Genomic DNA, 19271 nt, shown 5'->3' with positions numbered 1-19271 from the left:
GTAATGCATTCATGGGAAAAATACGGTTACGATTATTTTCTATTATTATTCTCATTGTTTATTATAAGTTAAATATTTCAACTAATACTACCTTGCTCATAATGGGAAAAATGTTTTTAGTGCTTTAGCAAATTTCGTAAAGATTCCTTACAAATTAATAGAAATTTCCATAACAAATTGACTTTAATTGAAGAACCAGAGAAAACCAGTGGTTTAGTTCAGTGTTTCCTTGGAATAGTCATCAATACAATATAACGTTCTACGTCGAAGTAAACCAAAGACTGTTATTCTTCACTATCTGATAACAGTTTTAAAATCAGGTACTGGAAAATTCTTGTGTTCTAGATTTTTGAACTACTCACCAATGCGCTCCCACAACCCCGTAAGAAAGTAAAATTATGACCTCCATGTTTTTCACTAGTTGTCCTGCCTTATGTAAAATTAACTAGATCATCAGTGAGACAGTAAATCATACCAACTGAAATCAACAAAGCCATCGTGCCTGTTACGATATTTGAAAGCCCTCAGTTTGTTGAGGTTGAAGGACGTAAATGTCTTCCGGTCAGGTCTCTTAAACTAAAAGGAAACATTTAACTAGTACTCCCTGGTTTTCAATGATTTTCTATTTAGTGTCTATATCGAAACTAAAAAGTTATCCGCAAATGGTAAAAAAAACTACATGTAAACTGAAGGTAAGTAACATGCTAGCTTACCAATGATTAATATGACGTCACTTAGACTAACAATGAAAATAAGATCAGTGTTTTATTTTTTCATTGTTGAGTTCATCATATTTAAATCATTTTTTATGATTTAAGCGTTTTTCATACTTCCGGTGTTTTTAATTAGATGAACTTTTTCAAAAATAGAGCACGATAACAACAAATGATAATCCGTAATTATTAACATTAAAAATCCAATGATTATTGAACTGGTCAAATTTTCTCAAAAGAATTAAGTGATGCCTAACAAAGTAGTTGAATGGATTTTGTAAAATGTTTTCGTAATTAAACATTATGATAATCGTTTTTTGTTGAAGTAATTACTTCAGAGAAATAATTATCGATTAACTACTGATCTGAAGTTGTAATAAAGTAATCAGCAACTATATATGGATCCAAATACCTACAAATGGGGAAATCCATTTTCAGTGCGAATGTAAACAAATTGGGAAACCTACAAGTTCCTAGGGTTGTAAGTAAATATACATTTGAGAGGCATAAACATGCACTTTGATTTGATGTTTATCTAGAAATGATACCGATCTTTGACATGCAACTATAAAATATCAATAATATTATCAACCTACGTAGAACAGTTCCAAGAGACCATGAAAAAGACAGTTAAGATGACGTAAAATATTCATGAAGTCAGTGTGAGTATAGTTTGGTAGCCAATACTCTAAAAGAATAACCCAATCGAACGGATTAAATATTTATCAGTTACTTTCGTATTGTTTAGATAAGAAGTTTACCAAACATAATATAAGTGTACAAAAAGACTTGAATTTCAATTTGTTGTAGCTATTAGGCCACAATACAAAAAGACAAGGATTTTTACTGAAATTCATTATTGTGAAACATTATGTTATTTTAGCTAAATGATTAGACAAACATTGATTTATGTACTTGTTCAGTTTCTATCGAGTTTTCTTTCTGTTTGATAAAATTCATTTAGTTACTTACTGCTAATTTACATGGTATATGAGGTAAAAGAAACACACATATAAACATGACGACTGAACTGGAATATCTAGTCAACAGCCAGACAACTACGATGACTCAGAGATCTCAAGTTCTAGTGATTGTTAAGACATTAACACATCGTCTATTTATTGACTGTGATGAAAATTTTTGTAGAACATCATTGATTAGTTCACTGTTACAGGACTGACAATTCATGATTTTTATTTTGGTTTGACCTAGCTAATCACATGAAGCTAGTTGTAATCTATTGAAAAAAATTCAGATTATCAAATTCATACACTTGGTAATGTATCAAAATATTTCAACTTGATTGATATAATATATAGAAATAATAGTATTTATTACTAACTGCTAGGTTCGTGCAAACGTATGAAACCTGTAGGTCAGTTGGTGTAGGAATAATCTATTGGTTACGCTCCTGATTGCTACGCTAGATGATTCAGGTTCATGTCTCACAAAAAATATCAATTCTTGGTATAGGTTTGTTGAGATTAGTGAATTTCATTGTGATCATGAGCCAGTGGTGATCTAACTAAGATTTCACGTCGGTCACTTCCAACGACTTAATACCATATAAACTTCATCACGATGTGGAATCATTTAAACTAGTGGCCAAAAAGTAACCTGATCGATAGAATTTAATCAGTACTAATGAGTGATCACTGGATAATGACCAATGTCTTGTTTAAAAGTAAATACATTTTTTGTTTTATCCCAACATATAGAAAAATTGTATTTCTGACGTTTCATGACTTGTACTACGTAAACTTGTGTTAACGTCGGTTATTTACTGACTCTGAAGAAGTGACTTACTTCAAGTCACGAAACTTCAGAAACACAGTTTTCCGACTTATTGGGATATAACAAAAAATGTATTTAATATTAAATTTCTACCCAATGCCCAATTTATTTGAAACTATCAAGTCCAACCTTGATATTGATACTTATAAACAATGTCATGTTTGTCTAGTCATTAGAGCTGATCTAATTCTATGGGTGAAGCAGAAATGTGGCTATTAATCCAAGTAACTAGACATCAGGTGCACTGTGTTGAAATATTAGGTAATTGCAAGTATTTGTATTTGGCAGGAAACTTTTGACTTAGGTTTCATGCCAATTCGCGCTCGTCAATCAAGTTTATTATTGCCTAAAGACTGAGTCAGACAAATTTCTGTGACGGCGATTACATCCGGCCTTGTAGAAACTATTTGTACACCTAGGTATGATCGCTTGTTCAGCAAGCTCCAGGTATTTATGTAATTGATCCTAAAACTATTTAATTGCCTTCAGGTTCATTGTTCGCCACAGACCAAAAATTTGCAGTTCAAAGGTCGTTTTGCTAGCATATAACATTATTCTTATTCCTTTTTCAGCTTTTTACCTTTTCATACGATCAACAAGCGACAATTCTTTACGGACAAAATTCTTGATCACTTTAATTTATGTTCATTCTGTAGTATTAAGTCCCTTTAATTGGGATATTTAAATATCACTTTAAATAACCTGATTTGATTTTCTTTCAAGTCCGTCCAGCTACCTGATCTGTAAGTCCTCACCAGGATGACCTTAGAGGTTTTATGAGGCATTAGCTGATAAAGTATACCTTTTAAAAACCCACTGTCATCCCTAAAAAGAGAGTTCTAGGCTTAGAGCTTTCGCTCTTCTTGCCTTCGGTTTTACTACAGTATGTTTATTGCTTTAATTAGTAACTTTTAAGGGAAAGAGCTTCAATTGACCGTAAAGCGACTAAGATAAATGAACTGAAAAAAAGTACTCAATAATAGCTCTTCATTGAATTTCGTCCACATTACAAACAATTTCTGATTGTTTTTCATTCTCTAAATAAACTTATATCATATTTTTTTTAAAAATCATAATTCATATGGTTGATGTCAAGGTGACTACTGTATTCATAAATTTTTGTTTTAATTAGTCATGAGAAAAAATGCATTGTGTTTTATGAGTTTTTTTGAGTGTAATATCTGATACAGTAGGTAGATATATATATTTACATTTATCTAGCAACATACTTTTTACTAGATATATTCTTTAATGGAGTTGACAACATTAGGTTAAGAAAAATCCCTTCTTTATTATGAGTTCATTCATTATACTATTTAAGTAGGCTAGAGGATTTGGAAGTGATTTTTCCACCAAGAAAAATACGTTTATGTTCGATAATTGTAGGTTAGTTGAAGGGAAGTAGGAAATTCTGTTTCACGTCGATTGACATTTATTTATAATGAAAGTATATTTACGGGGTTGAAGGAACTGATGCTCTATATATTTCTTTCAGTAGAGATTTGAAAATATAACACCGCTTGTCTATGTCAAAGAAATTACTACTAAGTTATTTGCATCATGTTTGGTTCCCTTTCATATCCTTTCAACTAATCATCATCAAACAATGTCCACTGAAATGTAGAACCTCTATAAATATACATATATCATATTGAAAGTGATCAATGCAGGCAGAAATGAGAACAACGACTAATTATGTCAATATGATAATAAAGATCATAGTAGTAAAACATATGGTGTAAGTAATATATAAAAGGTTGTAAAGCTCTAATTGTCTGTAACTAAAGTATGTACAGCTAATAAGCTAACAATCGATAATGGTCTGAATGAAGTGAGCCAATTAAAAATAAAATATTTATTTTTGGACTGTAAACTATTGAAAACCAGCGTTCACTGGACAACTGTATCATCTCCATTTTGCATTCCTCAACAGTGCATATTCACTACCTTATCAGGGGCCCTATGATTTCACTGTTTGTACGTCACCTACAGACCATTAAGTTAAGACCGAATATAGTGTCACTGTTGATACCTGTATGACTTCCCGATCTGATTGACGGGTTATCACTTTTCACTGAAACTCTACTGATTTATCCCATAGTTACTCACTGATTAGGGTAAATAATCATCGGCTGTACCGATTTCAAGACAGCTCTCGTCACAGACTTACATCATTTTGATAAGCTATTAATGTAATTATAACTCATTTCAACATTATTACACTAATATGTAATCGCATAGTGTTAACCGACATCCTATTATTTAGTTTTCAACATCATTCGAATTATATAAACCAACTAGTACGAAAATATATATCTAGTCAGTTTTAGTTACCGATTACCTTCAACCCTCGAATACATTATATAATTAATTATATTGTACATCTGCTATAGGTCATTTGATTACAGAGAGAATAACACGTCCTTTTGCGAGTTCATCAACAAAATTCGACTTCATGCATATCTAAAGTTTAAAATGTTCCGTAGTATAAGGATCCATCAAAATTTATTTATCAACAAACATTAGTCAACATCAGACAGTTTTGATCCAGTTTCTTCTTCCTTTCTTTTGTCTTTTTGTTTTGCAAATAAGTAAACATTTTTTTTCAGAAAGAAAGCTTTTCGATGAGACTATAATTTATGGACGGATCTGTAAGATTTAAGATAACAGATTTTGGATTTCGGCGCGAAATTCACTCATCCACTTGACTAAATAGCATTTTGGAATTATAACTGTCATTTCGTTATGAAAACCCTTAATCTAATTACCAACCTTAACGTCCGACTGTAAATCCTGATCCTAATTCCCCACATTAATTTATAAACCTCTTTTAACCCTAGTTAGTAGATGGACATTCTGAAGGTCACTTTAGCGTCGCTCAAAGGTTGTCCATAAATTAAAGACTCTGTATAATTTGCTGAGTACTAATTGAATTTTATATCAACCAGATGATTTCTTAAACGCTTCGATACTATAAGCAGATTTGGATGTACATAGTATGCATCACTGGGTAACTTTATCTTTGAGTAGCTGAAGGGAGTTTAGATTTATTACGCCTTTGTTTAGAACCCGTCACCACTGCTCATGTATACGTTCATCGGATATCGAACGTAGACCTTTCAAGAATCATGGCATGTACGTTTCCTTTAGACCACTGATTTGGGATCTAGTGGTTTACATGAACAACTTTGCTGGAAGAAGTTTTGTCACAACAAAATATGCTGTGAATACGGTTGACATCTACCCATCAACTTATGGAATTTGTCAACTTTTAATCTGTGATATTTGATAAGAATAAGGCTGATTTGTTTAGGTCTTTAGGACGCTCAAAATAATCTTTGTTAAAATCAGTCAGTGAAATGACTCTCTAAGAAATGATAGTGATAGAGATGCGGCCACCATTTAGTTTGTTTGTTAGCTGATCAGTTTTTACTTTATTAATTCGTCTTTCTTGTCTCTTCCTATGCTGTTGGTTAAAAACTTCACTACTATGGTTTCTTGTCAGTCTAAGTCTTCATATAGAGTGAATTTAGCTTTTCATATTGTGACACAGCATACAATCAGTCATACGCAACATAGAACCTGGAATATATCTGCACAGGTTCAAATTGCCTCATTCCATTAAATACAATGAGGTGCAGTCGTCAGAGCAAACCCCGTATTAGTAAATGTAGTAACAATATCAGTGGTTTTAGAAAAGATAAGGCATTGAAAAAACCTTTCCAAAAAAATATACAGATTAACAGAATAAAGGTGACTTCAAAACTTAGACTCTAAATGTGGACAAAGTGTGAATACACCTTGCAGACGATTCCGAGCCGTGTCAGTCAAAGTCTCCAACGACTGATTACAGTAATCAACCTGACCCCGACTAATTTGTCTGCATCTACCTACGCGGCTCAGTCCAACAATCAGTGTCTTTATGGTCTGGTATCACGTCTTTATTTTGCCTCCTCAAACATTCTCTTAACTTGCTCTTACACCTATCATTAATGGGTGTTGACGTATTCAATGAGTAGATTCGCTTAACATATGTCTTAATCATATCAATCGATTCGCCATCTTTACCTAGTGAAATGTTTCTAAGCTAACGATTGCGGACTCGTCCTTTATTCTGTAGATAGCCATATCGTCTACACCATAGTTCATGTAAGCTGGTAAGAGCCAACAGAGCTTTCTGAATCAGTGTCCAGAATTATCTAACACAAATTCACCAGTGCTAAATAAACCTTCGGAGATTACTAACGTGTTTGACGAGCCCGACTACTCTGTTCCCTGTCACCACATGAGACGTTGACTTTGTAATATTCATTGAATACTGATACGAACCAAGTGGTGGAAAATTTAGAACAAAATTCTTTCATTTTTATAAAAAAAGTAGAAGAAAACTATAGCTGGGTTTCTATTGGCTACTGTTCTGAAACGTTTCGAGTCACTAAGTTGCACCATCTCTAGGACCACAACCAGACTGTCATGATGGACCTACTGATGCCAGTTCTATGCACCTTTCTTTGGTACCACAGCTCCATCTCATGAACTAATGATCTCCGACTTTTTCACCCAGTCTCAGCGTCGGGAAATACACAATGTGGAGGCCCTCAGGATGATATTGATGGGATATGTCCAGGTCACCGAAACTGGTGTTTCAAGATGGTGATACTCATTGAGTTGTTGTCGCTGTTTCCGAACACAGATTGCAGAACGTCAGAATTACTAACATGGTGTTGCCGTTGAACTTTGGCAATCCTTCGAACACAGTTACTGAACATTCTGGCCTCTTCGTGTCCAAGTTTCACAAACACAGGGCAAAATTGTTTATCTAGTGGTAGAATTTGTCTTTATTAACATTCAGCTTGAAATCCATTGAAAAATATGTAGAAATTTGTACGAAGATTCGTGGAGATTGTAGTATTTTCAAGTTTGAAGCCATGAGTCCATCTAAGCTAGACCACCATTGGAAACCTGGAATAATCGGACAGCTGTTTCTTCCTAGTATGGGCCTCGGACCGAGGACCTTCGGTTTCGTGAGTGAACGCATAATTTCTAGTCTATCGAGCCGGCTTCCAACGGTGTTAATGTCTAACTTCAATCGATCCATGATCTTGCACAACCCTTCATCCATTGCCTTTTGGCGTGTAACTGTCTTCACCCAACACGGATTGTACTCTATTGATCACGGCTTTTCACTAGAACTTCAGAAAATCCATCATGATGCTAATCATTAGTGTGCACATGATTATTATCGGTATGGAGGTTTGTGGAGTTTGTATTTGCACAAGATCATGGGTTGATTGGAGCTAGAAATTAAGACTGTTGGACGCCGGCTCAATGGTCTAGAGGTTAGACGTTCGCATACAAAATCGAAGGTTCTGTGTCCGAGTCCCGCGTGTGGGATCGTAGATGAGCGTTGCTGAGGATTTCCATACTAGGATCAATCGGCCGTTCATTGCTTCCAGGTTTCCAATGGTGGTCTAGATCAGATAGACTCATGAATTGAAGTAATAATAAAGATCCATCATAATATTTGGTCCTTAGTGTCGAATGAATTTCACTGATTAAGTTACATAGAGTCCAATATTCTAATTTTCACAAACCCTCTCTCTTCCCTCCACTGATAACTTGATGTACATTAGTTTATCATCTGATAGAATATATCTGTTTAGCTACAAACTATTTTCGGTATCAATTTCGATTTCTGAAGTCATCTTGATCACCAAAAATATGTTTGTTTAGTTAATGTTGATTAGACTTACTATTTTTGGTTCTCACACTTAATATCTTTATTCTTGTATTATTTTCTTTCGCGACAAACCATGAAAATTCATGTAGTCAACGATTGAATTGTCACTACGTTATGAATTTCCACAAACGACGAAAGGATTAACCAGTAAGTCTTTTCGTTGTTTTATTCTGGAGTTTACAATTCCTCATTTATCTAAGCATATCATCGTATAATAAGATAAGTTCTTCATATGAAGTTATGATAACTACAGCTTCAGGTTATTATTACAACGCTGACAAACTTGACCTACATACTCATTGAAATCCACGGAGCACTGGATAGGAGTTTTGACCCAGTATTGAAGTCGTCTTCTTTGTGTGTACCGATGACTCTAGTAGGCATCAAATCCAGAACTTTAGGGACTCCTGATGAGAGTGATATATTTAGAGTACTGAGTTGTCTTTTAGTAGTTTCAATTTTTGAATCCAGTCAATTTGTGATATAGATGAACTTTCGAATATACTTTATATTTAAGTAATAGTTATATGCTCAGTAATGCTTAACTTCGAGAGATACCTCATAAGTTCCAGTGAGATGTAGCCAACAGAGTCTAAATATGTTGGCGATGGCAATGGCAATGGATGGACATCGTGTTGTGTTACCTCAAAATTATTGAAGTTAAAGATTTGAACAGTTGGTTAACATGTGAGTGATTTTAAGTCTTAAAGACCCTATATTTGACGTCTGGTAGAGTTGAGGATATTTCGTGTTAAAGAAACTCATGCTAGAAGGAATTAAATGTTGGTCCATGATGCAACCAAACTTCAATTGAGGCAAATCAATAATACTTCTATGAAATAATTTTTTAGCAAGCAGGTATTGTTTTTTGGTAACTTTTTAATATGCAGTAGTTTTGATTCATTAACCAACCGATCAATATTTTTCGAATGAATAATTTTATCTGGTAAAATGTGACTCGATTGTTGTTTTTCACTCATTCTCTATCTCTCTCTCACACACACACACTCACACATATACGAGATAAATCTATGTTTATTTGATAATTCCTTTATTTATTTACCTATGATTTCATTAATGAACATATAAGTATATTTTCAATGAGATCTCAAAGTCTCAAAGATGTTATAAATATTCTGATATATACAACTTATGAACACATTTATTCTGAACATTGATACAAATAATTAATTTGTATAAGTTTTAGTTAGTTTTTAAAATTTATAGAGATTGTTTATAGATTGCTACTCATACACTTATTCCTTTACTTGAAAATAGCCAAAGCCCTTAGATATCAAAATACATATACTTCACGTCAATGAGTGCGTATACTGACCAACCTAGCTATCTCCAGATTCTGATGGGTTCATTTTTACTCTTTTCACTATTCAGAAAATAAGAACGAGATGATGTGAGAATAAACGATTTCAGCATTGAAATCGTAAAGCTCTATGGTAAATCATAGAAAGTCAAAGTCCGAAATAAATATTGTTTGGTGTTTTTCTAAATTTAACGACCCTTTTTATGCGCAGTTGTATTTGCATCCGAAAATATTGAAAACGTCAAGGAATTATGTGATTAGTATAACCTGTCCAAGTTAGTATTTTCATTCGGTAATTAGATGATTTACGACGCCTGAAACTTTCCAAGGTATCGAAAAGATTTATGAATTCACCGAAAGTCATAGTCCAAGAAGAATATATCATGTTGTTAATCCCGACAAAATTATGAATTGTTTATGAATCCAATCATTTTGATTTACCTTGGAGAGTCCAACTATTCTAACACATTTGAAATAACATTAGATACCCTAGGAAATACATATATATATATATATATTTGTGGAGTTTACTGTTAACTAAAATAAATCAGTGCATAGTATTCAAAGTAATGAAATAATTATGCACTAGTTTATTTATTTTCAATCAGTCTCAGTAAGCTCAACGATCTGATTAATAGACAATGGACTAAAAGTATTTTCAGTTTGTTTAAGAAGATAATAGAAAAATTAAAGTTTGAAATCTTTGTCCTTCTCAATTTTTAAACCAAGTGTGGAGTTCATAAAATGATTTAATTTTTAATGGCTTGTATTAGTTCCTTCTCAGTTCTCATGATATTTCGTCCTAGCATGGGACTCCACAATAGTGATCCTCCATAAAACTGACGGGGGTCGAATCTAGGAACTTCAGGTCTTCGTGTTTCCAGCCTTTTGACAGTTATTTTACTAACACTAGTTTGTAATATTGAGTATTATTATTTGTTTTCGAAATTTTCAATATAAGACTATAATTAGTGTTGATGTTAGGATTAATGTTCTGTGCTTATGAAAAACTTTCATATTTATTGAGAAGTATAACGTGATGCATTGAATGAAAGATATTTACACATGTAGAGATATGTAAATTATAACGTTTCTAAAGCAATTCATGCCTTTGATAAACTTCGATAGTGTATATATGTGATCAGATTGTTCGAAATGTATTGCGCTAATATATCACATAGTTCTGATAATATTCGTATTCTTATAACGTCTCTGTTGGTCACTGGTTAAATGCAAATAAAATGCGATCTATAGGTGAAATTTAAGCACGATTGTAGTAAAAGGCGATCCATTCACTATGTCACGTAATGAGAATACAGTTTGTCGGTTCTTTGATTATATCAACAGATAGATTGACTTTCAAAAACTCTATACAAAAAAATAATGATTCAAAGCTTGAGTTTAAAATGAACTTAAACAATGATAGAATCTAAGTATGGGGTTGTGGAGTTTGTTATGCTTTTTAGATCATGAATTGATTGATGTTAGACCGCCATTGGAAACCTGAGGGCAGTGGATGGCCGTCACGTCTTAGTATGGGACTACCCAGAGGGATCGTGGATGAGCACTGCTGAGGAATACCATACTAAGACGAAACGACCGTTCATTGCTTCCATGTTTAGAATGGTGGTCTAACATCAATCAACTCATGATCTCAGTCTAAATGATAGATTAGTTGTTTAACACGCCTTAACATCACTCAACAAATCCATCTTAAAACCATAATCTATTGGATTCAGTTTGTGGTCATACAATAGAACAAATAAATACTTTATTAGTCATTATGTGCTCTAATGATATTTGGTCTAGAAAACATACGAAGTCCTGATAAGCATGACTACACCATGCTTTTCATGTAGCCAAGACGTTGATCAATCGGTATTGCCTAAATTTTCTATTGGTTCAATCATATTGAAATACTTAAAAGGTAAATACTTTCTCTCCATTACCTTCAAATCGTATGCATAATTGGCTTGGAATAACCTACTTAATCCAAATCATATTGGTTTTCAATAACTGAAGAACATTCAATCAATAAACATTGTATGAGAATCGCCTTTGCACACACTTACCTACATTTACTTACCACTTGGACACCCACCCTCCATTCCTCCTCCTTTATGTGTTTAATTCACTAGAGCCAATCCACTAACACTGACCAAAGTCATGAAATAATCACTGGGCTGTTGTTCAAGATTCGTTTATTTAAAGAATAGCTGTCAAAATCAATATAAAGTCTAATTTAATCGATTTAGGAAAGGGAGCTTTATAAAAAAGGGGACAAAATACAGTGAAGATTAGTTTTATTCTGAAATCACGCTTAGTTTATTCTTCTATATTGCCCATTGGATTTTATGTCTTGTTTAAATCTTCTGTGTTGATAACATATCTGTTCATCTGTACCTGTCTAATATACCCATATACATATACATCATCTTATCGAATTCATAAATATACAAGATGAGTAAACCAGATGATAAAAACCCACCTAGATCTGCATCCCCTAAGCCTGCTTCATTGATTAGTTGGCTATCACATGATAACTCACAGGAAAAATCAGATGTTGAACCAGCAAAGAAAGAATTGCCGAAAGAACATGTAAAAGAGGTTCCACAAAAGAAAACTGGTGAGTTGACTCAGTATGTTTTTTTTTCACCGAATTCCTTGTTTAATTGAATGATTTAGAAATGGTAAGGAATTAGAGATCGACCACAAAATCTGAACGAAAATGATCGTTTTCAGTGAATCGAATCGACAGCTTAAGATACTTCGAATGTGATTGGACCCAGGGCTGTTTCTTTGAAGGAAATAAAAGATTTAGAATGAAACTCATAAATTTAACCACTCAGCTATTTACTAGAAATATACATTTATTGGTTTACATAATATTATTTAACACTTTATACATTACTTTCTTTTGGAGTATATGATAAATCATTCAACATTAGTTACCCGTCATTCAAGTTATTCATTTGAAATTCAATGCTCATCTAGCATAGTTATGTCTGAAAGATACATTCATAACAAACATTATCGTTGGTGAATTGTTATGTTATTTATCGTTAAAATACCTTAATTTATGGTTAAGTTTAGTTCTGTTAGTGTATACAAACAGTATCTTTTCATATTGCTTTAATTAGTTTCAAATCCGTCATACAGTTTCCATCATGATAAGATTGTGCTGTTTCCGGTTCTTGTGATATCTTAATCATGCAAAGGATGGAAATTATGATTTCAAATAAATTGAGTAGAAAGTTAATAATATATATATATATATATATAACTTAGATGACAGTATAATTTACCTACCTATCGAAGAACAAACCAAGCAATGACTAGCATTATAAATCAAAGAGAGAATCATTTAGAAACTCACTGATGATATTAGATAAAAACAGTATTGTTTTGTAAATAGCCTAAAGTTGAGAATATAAACCAGTGGTTCAGTACTCAATAGTAAAAATAATACTTGAAGCCCCATTGTTTGGTTATTGTGTTGGATTGCGCTTGAATACTATCGAATAATCTCAAAATGAATTGGATGGAGAGTGGTTCAAACCTGTGACGGAATGGTCAACAAATGAGTGTTTTCACCATTATTTCATTTTAAAAAAGCGCGCTAAACTTAATTTACTTTAGATAATCGAGTAGTAAGAACGAATAAGTGTTGGGATCTAGGATCTAATCAGCGGATATGAGATGGTGATCAAAATCGAGTATTCAACAAAAGTGATATATTCACATATAAATACCTTACCTATTACGAACATGAATATAATTTATTGGGAAAGAGGAACGGTGATGCGATTCGCATTATGTGGATGATTTATTGTAGCCTCCAATTTAACTGGAATTTTTTGATCTGTCAAGTTACACCTTATAAAGTCAATGTAAAATATACCCATCAAAGTAATATTAAATGGAACATAATTCACCATTAAAACTAATGCTAGTTCTATAAAGATTGGGATTGCAATAACTTATGTATATCCGATGCATACACACAAATATATCTTAAGACCATTTCCTTATAATCAATCAGATGAAATAAATGGCCGAAGAGTCGATCAGCTAAAAACAGTAGTAAAATTGTTAAATTACGTTATTTGCATAATTAATTAGGTGTTGACTTCTGAAAAGCACACTTATAGAATAAATTTATTATTATTATTTATGGCGTTTATGTATATGTTAATGTTATGACTTCTTAATCTTCATTATCCTATACTCATCATACGATATCTCGATTGGATATGTATTTTGTTAATTTTGTGATTAGAATACTGGTTAGTAGACAGAATCAAAAGAGAACCACAGATGTGAAGTAATACAGAGTGAATGATAATGTTTTTTTTATAGATCAACCGGTTTCTAACCATTATAACACAGATTCTAAACTCTACCTAATTAGGCTTAGACAGCTCATACTCACATTGTGTTTCTCAAAGTCCTGCTTGAAAAATGAGTTATTTTTATTCAAATTATTCTCTGGAATCTAGTTGAAGGCAATCCTAAGATTTTGTCGTTGTTTGTGTCAAAACAAATTTATCATCCATGAACTTTGAAATGAATCAAGCAATATGAGTAACAGATAAGGTTTTTTGGGATGGTGACTTAGATAAGACTTCACTTAGCTACATTAAATAAATTAACTTACTTCGTAACTTGATGTTGAACATTTAGCATAATGTGCCTCAAGATTTCATTGCCTCTAATTATAGTTTTGAAGAAAAGGAAAACTTCTGAACTTATAATAAATAAAATACTTCATATGATTTATTACGTATTTCCTTTTCTCATCCTACTAGCCATTTAGGAAATATATTATAGTTTTTGTATTACATTTTGATGATGTATCCTTTGTACTCATGTTTTATTGAAAAAGGTTGTTTCAATGGGTGAAGTATTCTCACTTTAAATTGGCTGATATTGTTGAATAATCCTAGTAAAAAAACACAGCTCAATTCTAGGAGCTGAATAAATGTTCTTCGAACTTCAAAGGTATCTGAATAAAAGAACACCACACCATTACAAACATAATGCTGAATCCAATAAGATAAACTGTCTGTGAGATGTAAAACAATTATACCGCCTAAAACCACCAATCCATAGTGTTTAATTTAGTGTTCATCAGTATGACTTAACTGAAATTTTGATGAAACTGATTATTTATACAATCAATTTATGCCACCAATTTGAAGAGATTGATAACAACAATGGTTGCAGTTTATTGATTTATTTAAATACACAAACATTAGTATAAGGAGGCACCAATTGTGTGTGCACCATACATTGTCATTCGATATGTATGAGGTCTGGAATAGTGCCCGAATGCCCAGAGAGAGGTAAGTGATTTTCGCAGGTTACCATCCCCGAACCTTCGACCTATAGGTTTAATCCACAAGGCAGTGAACAACGTTAGGAGATTCACTTCCATGGTAGCCGGTGACCAATAATGAGTTCACACGTGATTTGTTCTTTCAGGATCCTGGAGCGTATGGAATCAGGGTTTTCCAACTCCCTTAGATGGATACCCCATATCCACCAACCCGTTCAAAGCTCCAAACATTTTCACCATCCTAATTTCGTAAACAACACTGCGGCTACGAGGAGGCAGCGAGTAGGAGCTTCCTGACAGTGGATGAATATGCGTGGCTATGTGAGAGCATTTTGAGAGGAAGAGCGGATTCTTCCCACCGTTGGCCATGCCAGAGCATTCGGAGGGACAGTAGTTGCAGAATATATGATGAATTGATTGAGTATTTTGTTTCTTTCTCCTGTCATCTGCAAACTAGGCGATTGTTGATAAATAATACAGTTCTTCTATATTCAGATTCCCAAAAGTCATTGCAATTAAAATTTAAAAATACTCAACTTTTATATTAAAAGGAAGGCACTTAACCTGCAACTGCTTCTATTTATTTAGTGTGATTAAATTCTTCCTCATTTATTTTTCGTTTCGCTATTATTATAGTTCATTGGGTTCAGTTTTTCTCCATTTTTGTCTCTTATCTGCACATAATACTACGTAACCATTAAATCGCCACCAACAGTTTTTAGTAGTCATTCTATTTATTTGCAAGTACTGTTAGGCAACCTACATTACAACATTTCACATGATCGCAAATTAATTAGACTACTGATAACATTGTAACTAGTTGATCGATAGATTTCGATCAGCATTATAAACTTGATATATACAATATTGATCCCTCTCTATTTAATGAATTCATCATACTTTCTGCAAATGTCATTATTCCTTTAATTAAACTGATTATTTTCCCCAATGAAATATTTAACTACCAGGTATTGATTCAGATTGTTAAAAAGTCATGTTTAAAGTAATCAACCAAGTATATATTACCCAAATCAATAAATCAATATATTCGATTATTTTATCAGCTATTGACTGCTTTTGTACAAAGAACCATAATATTTTTGTATTGTCGTCTGAAATGTTACTCTCAGTTTAGGTACAAAATTTTGTGTTTATGAGAAATTACTACACGCACATGAAGTAGTTTGGTTCCAATATACTGACGCTAATATGCTCCACAGCATTTTAATAATTACTCCAATCTTTGACTGAGTAGTGAACCAGCAGATATGCTGACAATAATAAGCGCTAATCAAGTAAACATGTTTTTGTAAAGTGATTTAAATAGTTTGACGATAATGAACATTACAGAAAAATTGTATTCCGAAAAAGGATTGTTAAATGGTAAACGACATCCAGTTCTTTCAATTTAGTTTTAAGAATCCCCAATAATCCACCCATATTAACTCACCTAAAATGAAACTCAACACCTTAAAGTTTTGCAAGTCTTCGTGTTTGGCTACTGAGGAGTCCTAAGCTAGCATGAGACAACCGTATATTCTCTATGGTTTTTTACTGATTCTCCAGCTAATATCAGTTTATAAAGACTTTTTTTAAAATAAATAAATAATGATAGTTGAAATTGTACAAAATAACGGTTTTGTAAAGAAAGAATATCAACTTCTTATAGTACCATTGAAAATGTTGTTTATGAATACTCAGTGCTGTTCAGTTTCCGGACTACAAAGAGGTTTCCGAAAATGTAAGAATCCATGATTGGAATTTTCTTCATAAATATTAAAGGATGCTTTTAAAATTTCTGCAATGAATTACTCCAAATTTTAAGCTTTGATATACGGAGTCATCGCTGTCTACTTTCTGAGTATATGTAAGATTGCTTGGTTTCATTTGAGTTCGCTTCGATGCTTGTTTCAGAACCTACAATTGGATAGATCTATTATTCATTCCTAATCACGTATTTATACACAAGTGAAATTGTAAACACAGAAGGATATGAAACAACAATTTTATTATATTAAAACCTTTAACATAATATGAATCCTCCTCTTTTGATGACATTAAGCTCAGCAGTATAACACGTATTCTCGACGACAAATTTCAATCTCTCTTTCGAAATGGTATTATCTAACTATTTTATTTACTATGAGATGATTTAGTCAATTTTATTTTGGGATAGCATAAAAATTGGGTTTATGTTCTTAATTCAAATTTTACATCGACTTAGTGACTCCTGTTTAGTGTCAGTGTTTCAGTTAAAGTTTGATATCTTTTGTTGCGTACACAGTGGTGATAGATTCAATTCTATTGAACTGGTATCTTATTAAGCTGTGTCTCTGTTTCGGAATTATCACCATTCTGTTTATCTATTTTAAACCTTCTTCAATATCACGTAAAATAGCTCGTAAAAATTACTATATGATCAAATTATTTGAAATATATGTTATCAGAAATACTCTGCATTTAATCGGAAAATAATATGTATAGGGTATACTGTAGGTTTAAATAAATTTATGTTCAGATCTGAAAACATTTAGAGAATACTAATTTCACATGGTTAAATTGACTTAAATGATTAAAAGTCTTTTAACTTAAAATACTTTTGCGTGTTCCATTCGTGTAGATCATTTCAGTTAAATCAAACTAACTACATTATAAACCAAATAATCACTGAGTAGTAGTAACAACTACAATGTTTGTTTTTGTCATTTCACTGATCAAATACCGATCAAGAAGTGGTACAACTAGGAGATCAATGATTTAACTACTCGATTCTTTTTTTTGTGGTGTCAGATGGTTGTTGAAAATAGCCAGGAATTCCTGCTTACATTTACATTTCTGGTTAGTTGTGACTCATCGACAAGAGATCTGTAATCTTAAGGAGATCAATGTACGGACTGGTCCCTACAAGTCATGTGACTGCCTCTAAAGCTGAAATGTTTAAATATTAACAGATCATTGAGTATAATAACAACAGGTGATTTTTGCCGGTCGATAGACCTGATCGAACAGTACAGACAATGTTTTATGTTATAGTCATTATTCCGAATAGAAGTACTAACGTAAATAAAACCATGTTCAGTTTCTATTTTTACCTGCATTTAGAATGCCAAGTCGTGCCAAACTCGTAATTCACTTCCTTGTATGTACGCGTGTTTGAGTGTGAGTGTGTGAAAATACATGAACGTGATACTGAAAGTTCACACACACACACATACGGTACTAATAAAGCAAATAATTACACTACCTGCTTTATTAAACAATGTGATAATATTTTGTTATTCGTATAAGCCTGTTTCAATATGGACAACCTACACAAATTCACATCTAGATAAGTTTGTCATGCACGCACGCATAATCAGAAATTAACACAAATGTTGTTTCATAAGTTATTTCAGTCGACTTTGAATTTATTGGTTTTTTTAAATAGACGTGTTGAACCGCACTGACTCCAACATTTATTAAATATTGTTACAATATTTTAAATGAAATAATTGTGGACTACATTTGTTTTATTTCTCCAATACACCCATCTATTCAATTGGATTGATGTTTCTCTTTGTTTATTGCCACTACAATCTCGCTAACCCCATGCCCAACCCTCCTCCTTTACCCGGGCTTGGGACCGGCAGTAGCCCCTGGAGGAGCTACAGGCGGAGTATTGTTAAACAGGATGAAGGATTCCGTGGACGCTCAACTTCGAGATCAACAAGCTGGATTTCGTAAGGATAGATCGTGCACAGATCAAATCGCAACTCTACGTATCATTGTGGAACAATCAATCGAATGGAATTCATCACTGTACATCAACTTCATCGACTACGAGAAGGCATTTGATAGCGTGGACAGGACGACACTATGGAAGCTTCTTCGACACTACGGCGTGCCTGAGAAGATAGTCAACATCATACGGAACTCCTATGATGGACTAAACTGCCAAATCGTCCACGGAGGACAACTCACCGACTCGTTCGAGGTAAAGACCGGTGTTAGGCAAGGTTGCCTACTCTCACCCTTTCTCTTTCTCCTGGTGATCGACTGGATTATGAAGACGTCAACATCTGGAGGAATGCACGGGATACAGTGGACAGGCAGGATGCAGCTTGACGATTTAGACTTCGCGGATGATCTGGCTCTTCTATCACAAACGCAACAACAAATGCAGGAGAAAACGACCAGTGTAGCAGCAGCCTCAGCAGCAGTAGGTCTCAATATAAACAAAGGGAAAAGCAAGACTCTCCGATACAATACAATATGCACCAATCCAATTACACTTGACGGAGAAGCTTTGGAGGATGTGGAAATCTTTACATATCTGGGCAGCATCATTGATGAACACGGTGGATCTGATGCAGATGTGAGGGCGCG

At 33.4% G+C, this 19271-nt stretch overlaps 1 protein-coding gene across 1 annotated transcript in view; it reads left to right on the top strand.

Moving 5' to 3' along the window:
- The window catches only part of Smp_141010 (fer-1-related), a 121099-nt gene that overhangs the window by 12166 nt on the left and 89662 nt on the right, over positions 1-19271 (top strand). Inside the window, exon 5 of the mRNA XM_018791741.1 lies at positions 8337-8394. Coding sequence (XP_018645156.1) covers positions 8337-8394 — 58 coding nt within the window. The remainder of the gene's footprint in view (positions 1-8336; positions 8395-19271) is intronic.

Source organism: Schistosoma mansoni (assembly GCF_000237925.1).
Source record: "Schistosoma mansoni, WGS project CABG00000000 data, chromosome 1 unplaced supercontig 0094, strain Puerto Rico, whole genome shotgun sequence".
NCBI classification, from domain to species: Eukaryota; Metazoa; Platyhelminthes; class Trematoda; order Strigeidida; family Schistosomatidae; genus Schistosoma; species Schistosoma mansoni.
This window is presented reverse-complemented; position numbering and strand designations above follow the sequence as displayed.